Genomic DNA, 9,707 nt, shown 5'->3' on the forward strand with positions numbered 1-9,707 from the left:
GGCAGGGAAACGGGCCACTACCTCCATTGTTACAACAGCTCATGTTAACGTTAGATGGAGATGCGGTGTCTTGTGTGTACAGGTTCTAGAATTAAAGCTGCTGAGAACGAGATCGATGGCTGAATCTGAAGCCTTTTTCCTTCCAGGCTGACACCGTTGTGTTGCTTTTGACAATGAGTTCGTCACAGGTAGTCCAGTCCCCAACAATGATTTCAGCAGGATGCACTCACTCTTGGAAAAGACATGTTGATTGTGTTTTCAGAAATCATTAATATGCCTGGAGGGGTGGCGGGGGGGACTGCTGCTTCCATTTGATTTCCGTACGACTCTGTTTTTCTCTCTTTCTCTCTTGGAAGATTAAGTTCAGACCCCAATAGTGCAATTGATGAAACAGGGTAATTTCTTCCTTCTCTTCTTCAGAACCACGGTGGCTGTAGTGACGGTGATTACCTGGGAAAGGGTGGTCCCCATCAGCGCTGCAGTACGAGAAGGGGAACCTTCCCGCAGTGTGTGCTCACGCCTCTCTCCAATCCTGTGCTTTCAGGTGTGGCGGACGAGGACGCCTTCGAGGAAGAGTGCAGGCGAAGAGGCCAGAACGCGCTGCCCTCCCAGCCCGCCAGCACCAGTGCCCGCTCACTGAGGTCGCACAGGCCTGCCTCTCTACCCAAACACACGTCTCACTGTATTTTTGAGGATGAGGACGAGCAAGGCAGACATCAGGCCACCAGCAGCTGGGATCCCTCCGTGTTCTCAGCAGGTGTGCAAAGGGAAACTGAGGCGGAGCGTGCCCACGGGGATGCCTCCCTTCCTCCCCAAGGCCAGCGAGGACAGAAGTCGCTCCTGTGCTGTTGTGTCCTGACCTGAAGGGACGGGTGGGAGTGGGGGCAGGCGAGATGCTGGTCAGAGCCAGCAGTGGCGGGAGGAGGCGCCTGTGCTCTCGGCTCCCCTCCCACAGATGCCCACAATTAAAGTGGGGTGCCAGTCTTCCATGATGGTATGAAGTGTGTTGTCTTGAGCAAAGGATGACAGGTGCCACAGAATTGCCAGGCGCTGCTTTTACCTTCAGTGCTCCTTTCTGTAACCTTGAACTTAGTGCTTGAGATCTGGGTGCATGGAACTTAGACTGGACACATGCCCCAGGCCACTGGCTAAACTGTTGGGCACCTCACTGTCTCCCCGCTGAGATGCTTGGCATCTGCTGCCCACCCTTCGTGCCTTCATTTGTGTTTGGTCAAAACCAAAACAAAGCCCCCGCCGTTGCGGGCCTGTTGTCAAGCTGATGGGTGCTGGTCCACCCCTCCAGGTGAAGCTGCAGCCGAGAGTCTCCTCCACCTCTGGACGTGCTGGGTGTTCACAGCCCCACTTCTCCAGAGCCCGGCTCTGCCCTCTGCCAGCCTCTTGACTTGTCAGTTCTTACAGAGCCCAGGAGGGATCTGTGAAGTGAGTTACCCATAGAAAGTTCTGGATTGTCTCTGAGGGTATGGCTGTGCATGTAGGTTTGACCCTGACTGAGTTCTAAAGCTCGATGTAAATTTAGTTTGAATGATCCATTAGTTTGAAGCATCTGTGCCATCTTGATCCTCACCGCTGAAAGTCGCCAAGTTGACTATAACAGGTTATGTGGTGGAGGAAAATACTGATCCTTGGTCCTCTGTGTCAGGGTGACATCTAAGGGTATGTTGTGAGCTTAATTCTGTGAACCGAGGGCAAAGCAGTATTGTCTAAGCAATAAGTTCCTCTCCCAGACCCTTCTATTGGGAAATTAGTCTCTTAAAGTCCCTTCTTGACCTTCTCAGGTAAAGCAGAGGGGTCTGTTAGGGTCTCGAGGAGGACAGAGGAAATGTACCATCCACCTAAAAGTGAGTGTCCTGGGGCTTCAGGCCACGACCCAGGGCCCCCATGGGGTTGTGCAGACCCGGCCACCAGCGCTGCCGTGGAAAGGTGCCAACAAAAGCGGCTGGACCATTTGGAGACACTAGCCTTTTCCTGTGTAACTGAATGAAAATAGAGGCAATTGGAAGGGCTGAATGAATTCAGGAAGAGCTCATTCTGCCTGGAATGGACATGTGGACATTTTCCCAGGACCTGTTGTCAACTCCTGGTACTGAATGGTCTTAGGCAGGCTGGGGAGGGCAGTGTCCCATCAGGGGTCTTGACAGGTCAGGGTTGTGGATTCAGTCTCCTTGAACCAATACCGTTTGAACAGTGGTTTAATGGGCTACGTCCCTTTGGTTGGAGCGACACCATAAACCTACCTACTGTGGTGTGCAGGTACTGGCCTGCCTGGCAGAGTCTTGTTTAAATGTGTAGACAGCCTCCTGGAACAGGACGTGGAGCCAGCGCCCGCCGACCAGCCTGAAGGGCACATCCTGTGTTCAGACAAGGCCCTCCCTCCCCATCTCTCTGCATCCTGCAGACCACGGCTGTTGACTGAAAGATAATTTGCCACCACTGGAGAATCTTGGGAAAGTAGAATTTAGTAGAAAAAGAAATTAACATGAGAGTTCAGGGAGAAGAGTTAATTTCTGTAATCTTTGGGATTCTCCTCTCTTCCAGCACAATGGTTTGCATCTCTGTAGCATCCACTTGCAACTCTTCCCCCGGCTTTGCAGAGTCTGGGCATGAGGTAGTCTTCAAGGCGTGGAGGGTTCGTCCCTGTGCAGGTGCACACCGGGAGGCTCCTGCTTTAGCACCATGAGCCCACTGCCCACAAACCCTTGTCTCGAAAAACTTCCATGGCCCTTGGGCAGGCTCCTCTGTGCTCCAGTGTGGTCTGGAAGGATCAGGCAATAAATCTTTATGCCATATTGCCACCTCTTGGGTAGTTTTTCTTAAAAAGAAGCACATAGTAAGGACCTTGGTTACCCAGGAAGGGTTAGGAATCCCCGCTTTGTGCTTCAGCTGCTCAGCCAGCCGCTAGATGAAGGTGCCCTGGAGCCCGCGGAGGGGACAGTGCGGAGTGGGGGCAGCCTGGCGGTTCTGGGAAGTGATTATTTTAGGCTAAAAATGAGGTCTCACTTGAGATGCACTCCTCAAACATGGAATTTATAGCTTGTGTGAGGGTTTCCCGTAATTGTGGCATTGCTAATATACTTCAGCATCAGGATGCAACTGAAGGAACCTGGGGATGTCTGTGGTAAGATGCAGGCAGTGGTGATACCGTTACAGCCCGGATGCTATTGTTTAGGGAGCTCTTGTCTGCAGTGCGGGTGGGGGTGAGTGTGATGCAGATTTGACTTGCTGGCATTTGCATTTTGTGAACCTGCTGTTACATTAAATCACTAACCTCCTGTGAGACCCGGCCTGCTTCACCTTAGAGGGCAGAGGCATGCACGTGTTCCATAGTGCCTGCCACTTGGAACCAGTGAATCTTACAGTAAAATGCTGAAGAAGAATCAGTGTTTTTCATTTATGAATTACAACCTGTAGGTCTATCAAGAACATGCAACTGTTAAAAAGAAAAATTAAAATTATTCAGCATAAAAACATTCATGAATGAAAGAATAAAATTGATCCTTTAACTTTATTTTTGTGAAGAAAGCCCCTTACCCAGGAACGCTGTTGAATGCCGCCCTTTCGCAGAGCACAGCATTGCGCTCACAGAACTAATGGCAGGATTTAACGCTGGCCGCAGCTTGGACAGCTTTTGAAGTTTGTCTTTTTAATGAAACTAACTTCTGTGTCTATACATGCTTCCCCTATAAAGCTTTCAGCCGTTCTCTGGAGAGTATTCTTTTCCATGAGAGACCTTTAAAAACATCGTCACTGCTGTGGGAACTCGTGCGGTCTGTGAGGGTCAGTCTGAGGTGGGGCTGGCAAGTGTCGGACGTTCCAGACCAGCGACGAGCAAAGGAAGCAGCCAGCCACTCTGGTGCAGCTTGAATATGTTTCCTCTGTAGGGAGTTCAGGGGACAGGAAGACTTGCTTTTTCTTGTTTGGTTTTTACTTAAACATTAACCATTTTAAAAAAAATAACAAAACAATTTCATTTTGCAGTGGACCCCTGTGCTCTCCCATCCCCTGCAGACCCGACCATGTCTTTTCCTCGTATGTCGTGGGTGTTTGCCTCAGAATCTCAGGGCTCTCCGGCACCATGACCTCAACATCAGAAAGGATGGGTTTTTTCTAGTGAATACGTGTTATTCTCTGTGCTGGGTCGGGGCCTTGGTTCAAGTTTGTGTTTTGCTGAAGGTGGGGATGTGAAACAACCACCGTGTTGGGTGGCAGGGCAGGTAGATTTTGGGTGTCCCCTCGAGGCTTGTGCGGCACGATTGGCCAGAAGTGGCAGGGCCTGGGGTGGGGTTGGGTGGGGACCCAGGTGTGGACATGGCCGCACACGTCCAAGCCCACAGGGTGGAGTGTTAGTCATGGCAGAGCCTGTGCTCTGGGCCCCTCCACGCCCCGCCTCGACGCTTGGGCGCATTTTGATTTTGTTCCCCTCCATTGGAGACGTTTGATGCAAATGCACGTGTGTGTGTAGGGCTGTTTGAATCAGACGGGGACAGAGATTTTCCATTCAGTGTCTGTTTCCTGACATGATTTTGAGGAGGATTTCCCAACAAGACAGACTTGGTGCTCAAGATAAATTAAACTTCTTTTTCTGGGTTCAGCTTCGAGAACTGTGTTGCCTGTGCCTCCTCTGGCACTGCTCCCTGCACTGCACTGTCTCAGAGAGAAGGTGGCGGCGGGGACTTCCGGTCTTGGCTGCCTGGGCTCTTACGGGCGGCATGGGCCTGTCGGGCGCGTGCACCTTCGCCCCTCAGGCCCTGCTCTGTGGCTGGGGGCTGCTCTGGACCTCGGGATGGGCACCTGCCAGGTTGGATGTGTTCAGCCAGGCGGACCAAACATGCAGCAGCTCTGTGCCCTGGAGTCTGGTCGTTTGTGCCGAGATGCCTTTAGTTTGTCTGAGGTTATTTTTCTCTGGTCTTTGTTTCTTTTTGGTGAGGAAGGTTAGCCTTGAGCTAACATCCGTTGCCAATCCTCCTCTTTTTGCTGAGGAAGATTGACCCTGGGCTAACATCTGTGCCCATCTTCCTCCATTTTGTATGTGAGATGCTGCCACACATGGCTTGATGAGTGGCGTGTAGATCTGCATGGAGGATCCAAACCTGTGAACCCTGGGCCGCCAAAGCAGAGTGCGAGAACTTAACCTCTACACCACTGGGCCCGCCCATCTGTGGTCTTCTAAAATTAAGACTGCCTTGTAGCAGAAGTGGCATTTTAATAAGAAATCTGAGTGAGGAATTGGTTCCCCAGCCCCGTGCTGTGACAGCAGGTGGTCTCTTGGGAAGGAGCCGGGGTCGCAGGCTGGAACTGAGAGGACGGCTGAACCCCAGCTCTGCCCGATGTGTGCTCCAGGGCTCCACAGTCCCTTGTGGGTCAGGTGTGAGGATTTCATGACCAGAGAAAGGGGCACGGGGTCCAGGGTGGGGCCAGGGCCGGTAAGCTCTTGGTCTCTATGGCGGGAGGCAGGAGAGGGTCATCGGGCCAGCCAGTGTCTGTGCCTCACAGGAGCCCGGACCTCGGCCCAGCCCACGTGCTGCCTACCCCACAGTTGTTCTTCCGGGTCCTTCTGCTCCCGCTCTCGGGTGGTCATGCTCGAGTGTGAAAGTGGCAGCTGATAAGAGGACGTGTGGACGGAGCACCTGGATAGCACAGGGAGCTGAGGGGAGGACTGGACTTCTCACTCCGCTCGCTGGGCTTCCTGGGCCTCAGGACATCAGGGATAGGGACAGCCCTTGCTGGAAGTCGGTTAGCACGTTTTTCTTTTCTCTTATTTCGGCTTCTTGTGTATGTCGTGAGTCTGGGGGGAAGAAAAGAGGCCGTGCTCGTCTCCCTGTGTGACAAACCTTCAGGAAGTTAACCTGTGGGGAGTCAGAAGCCAGGAAGCCACTGTGGTTAATGCCTCCTGACGGATGACCTCAGCCCCACAGTCAGACGAGTTTCCAGATTAAGCACATGTGAGGCCTCTGAACCCCGTTCACCGTTCGTGATAGTGGGGGTGTCTGTGTCCTCCTCGAAATCCATGGGCCTTCACCTGCACCACTCACAGCTGCCCTGGATTGATTACAGGGGCGATTTGCTGTGGAGGGTTTCTCCATGGAAGACCCATCTGGGACTGAATGTGGCCCTCCTCATGTCAGCCTCCATTCGCACCTACGACCTGTAGTTGAGTCTGGGGTGGGACACACCGACGTGACCCCAGATAGGCTCAGGTCCACGTTTGATACCTTGGGGGGTGTTCTCTCTTCCTGTGTCACGTCCTAGTGTCACTGCCCTTTGGGCCTCAGGTCCCCTGGAATCACCTCTGGCCTGGGGCTGTGAACAAGCTCCTCTGCCCGCCTTGTCCTGCCATGTGCCATGGCATCTGCGTCACTTAGCTGTTTGTCTTCTTCCTCCCCGTTCAAAACTTGGAGGCAACTTTTCTAAACGCATGGCCCTGGATGGCTTAGCAGTAGGCAGGTCCTCTTGTGCTGCTGTAGAAGGCAGTAAGGCACACAGGTTGGACAGAACCTTAGGAAAGGGCAGCCTCTGATGCACACACGCAGCAAGTGAAGTCAAGTTACTGGTGAAGGACCGGCAGACGTGGGACCACGTGCCTCCCTGAGACAAGCACTGGGGAGGCGCCTGGACGCCTGTTCTAGTGGAGGCACTTGAGTGTTCATGTCCCTGCCGTCCGCAGCGTGAGCAAACGCCTCAGCAGATAGGCTTCCATCTGGGAACAGGCAGATGGCGATTGTTAGCCAGGTATGGAGCCCGCGTCGTGATCATGGTACAGGCGCCCTTCTCATTGACACAAGGACCCCAGTTCACCTGTGATGCTATGAGAAGGTGTGTCCCCAGAGTGGATGGATGAGTGTCATGCCCACCCATGGTGTCTGTTAACAGACTGTGCTGAGTTCTGTTTGGATAGGTCGTGCCCTAAAATGTCACCTTAGAATGGAAAATCTCGAGAACGCTTTTAGATGATCTTTTCAGCAGGCTTAGGGCCCCGTGTGTGTTAAGTCACAGACCCACAGTGACCCTGGTCTGGTAACGTTCCTCTGTTCTGTTCCAGTCAGGCCATTTAAATTGATCTTTTGTTACCCAGATTCAACATCCCGTGTGTTTCCTGGCCTGACTGTGCGCTCCTCCCCCCCATCCATAGGACTGATTCAGCACACGATCCTAAGCGATTTCTGCAGAACTGAAGCCAGAGTTCTTTATTTCTGGCTCTCCAGGGGGTGGTTGGGGCCCGTCCATCTGTCCTTCTCCTTTGGCCTCAGTCAGGCAGTTGTTGACTTTGAGGACACGACACAGGGAGTAGGTGGGTCTGGTCCTCGTATCAGAAACGGGCACCTTTCCCACGTTGAGCACCCAGAACCCAGGAAAGTGAGCCTGATCCACAGCAGTCTTCTCCCTGCAGAGAGGACTCTGGTCAGGCCCATGCTGGAGGAGGCCCATCACCTGAGACGGAGCCAGCTCTGCCCGGGTTAGGGGACAGGGACTGCCAGGCTCCAGGTGGCACCCAGGCCGGATCCTTAGGCAGACGACCTGAGGACTCAGCAGAGAGAGTAAACCTGGCTGCTGGGCGGGTAGAGGAGGACCCTGGGCGAGAACGCCAGCCTCTGCTTGTCGTGGCACTCTGCATAATGTTAAAGGTTTTCAACGCACCAGTTAAAAAGTCGGCTCGTGTACTTGTTGAGCTTGAGGTGTGGCCCAGACAGAAGTGAACAACATGACTTTGTTGTGTTGTTTTTTTTAACATGGGGGAGTATTTAGAAATGTGTTTGCCTCTGAATGGGGAAGCAGCTGCTGTTCTGCACAGTGTTTCACAAGCCGTGTTTCCTTAGGATTCAAAGAAGGTGGCAAGAGGAAGAAGCAGAAGCAGAGAGAGGAGTCGAAGAAGAAGAAGTCGACCAAAGGGCACCACTAGACTGGACCTGGCAGGCACGCTGGCACCGCCGAACGCTGGCGCCTGGGCCACGCTGTGGTTGTGCGCATGCGTTAGGTAGCGGCCTCTGCTTCGCCTCTGTCCCAAGACCACAGCGGCTCAGCACCGGGGACGCTGATCCTGGGTCAGTCAGATTAGGGGGGGCGGGAGACAACAGGAGTGACGACCGTGGGTGACGATGGCAGAAGTGGGGAAGCCGCCTAGACCGTCTCTGCTTCTCCCCGGCATTAAATCCAATAGCCTTTCCTCTCGAGTGGTCCGCAGTCAGCTCCTCCTTTTAGCTGTCCAGCCCCTCTGCAGACGACTGAGATGCTGATAGCTTTAGAGGTCTGAGGAGGTCAGACCAATAACCGAGTGCATATTCATGAACAACTTTCTTTCCTCGTGGCAGTAGAGTGTTTGAAACTAGACTGTAGTTAAGTATGAGGTGACTTCAATGACATGCTGAATCGTGACCGTCAGGGGTACCTTTCCTTAAGTCCAGGGAGCCAGGCCTTCCAAGAGCTCTTCAGAGCCACCTGGCCACTTACCTGGCAGCCCACTTGTGAAGCACTTCAGATGTAAAGTCTTTCCTTATATTGTTTTAATTTTAATCCTCTCCAAGCAGTCCAAATTCTGCTTCAAATATTGTTTAGTTTTTGCTAAATCCCATCTTTTTTTCTGGAATCCATAGTTGTCCTTTTTAACACATACACAGGATTCTACAAAGTTTTGTTCAGCAATACCATTTCTGGCTCTTAGTTTGGGGTCATGCTGGGAAAAAAACACACACATGCAGCACACACACAGATGATCAGATATTGAGAAGTACACTGAACTAAATATTTCAGTTGATAAACAGTTGATAAGCCTTTTGAAAAAGCACTTGATTCCAGCAAGCTCCTCCCCAGTGTCTTGCAGTACCTCTTGCAGTACCTCTTGCATGGTGGCTTGCTCTCCTCCTTGGTTTTCACGAGCACTGATGGTCCTGGTGTGCCTGACTGCGTCCTTGCATGCCTGTCATGCCTGCTCCCCTCTAACAGGACCGCCGCTCCTGTCGCCTTTCCCTGTGCTCTCTGGGAAGGAGGGCATTGTGAAAAGCTGCCATGTGATTTGAAAATGCCAGCAACTTGAATCTAGCAGTGGAGAAACCTGGGAAGTTTTGGGCACAATCCTAGTTTCAGTGCCATGGGCTTGGAAGCCAGAAGTGAGTGTATAATCTTTGTGAGTTTAAGATGACTGTTACAGAGGAGTTTGCTTTGTTTATTTGGTTTTGGTGGGGAGGTGGTGCGGACTGTTTGGCGAAGAGTGGACTGCTGTTTAATGCTTGTTGTGGAAAATGTAACCATCGAAGCAGAACGTGTTTTAAGTGCTCCCGACGTAAATAAAATGTAAACGTAATTTAGTACTGCTCACTTGCCATCATTTATACATACCAGTAAGTTGCACTGTTATTAGTAATTAAAAATAAAAGCATTCTCCATCATTTCAATTATGAAAGATAAAGTGATATTTTGAGAGCAAAGGCTAGATTCTGGGGTGCATTACTGTAAGATGCAAATGTTGCTTTAAAGATAACATTCCCGCTGAAGTCACGTTGTGTAAAACCAACAGCTCATGCTAACACTAATGGAAAGCACTGGCAAGAATGGGAGGAACCTTCCTTTCAGACTGTCCTGGCTGTGGACAGTGATCACGGCCAGAGCAGACCCACGTTCAGGGCCCTGTCGTGCAGTCATGGCTTCTGTGATGAAGAGGAGAGGCTGCAACGAGCTCCCTGCTGGGAGTTAGAGCC

The 9,707-nt window shown here is 52.0% G+C and overlaps 1 protein-coding gene across 3 annotated transcripts in view; it reads left to right on the plus strand.

Annotated features, from left to right (window-relative positions):
- Positions 1-9,313, plus strand: part of DNAJB6 (DnaJ heat shock protein family (Hsp40) member B6) — a 78,907-nt gene extending 69,594 nt beyond the window's left edge. For 2 of the 3 annotated variants that reach the window (XM_058534177.1, XM_058534188.1), the window contains exon 9: positions 545-879. In XM_058534177.1, the coding sequence (XP_058390160.1) occupies positions 545-864 (320 nt within the window). In that variant the 3' untranslated portion in view covers positions 865-879. Of the gene's footprint in view, positions 1-544; positions 880-7,832 lie in introns of those variants that run through there. The other variant, XM_058534197.1, reaches the window with a different exon arrangement.
- Positions 9,314-9,707: the final 394 nt, after the last annotated feature.

The sequence above is a fragment of the Diceros bicornis genome, chromosome 3 (assembly GCF_020826845.1).
Source record: "Diceros bicornis minor isolate mBicDic1 chromosome 3, mDicBic1.mat.cur, whole genome shotgun sequence".
NCBI classification, from domain to species: Eukaryota; Metazoa; Chordata; class Mammalia; order Perissodactyla; family Rhinocerotidae; genus Diceros; species Diceros bicornis.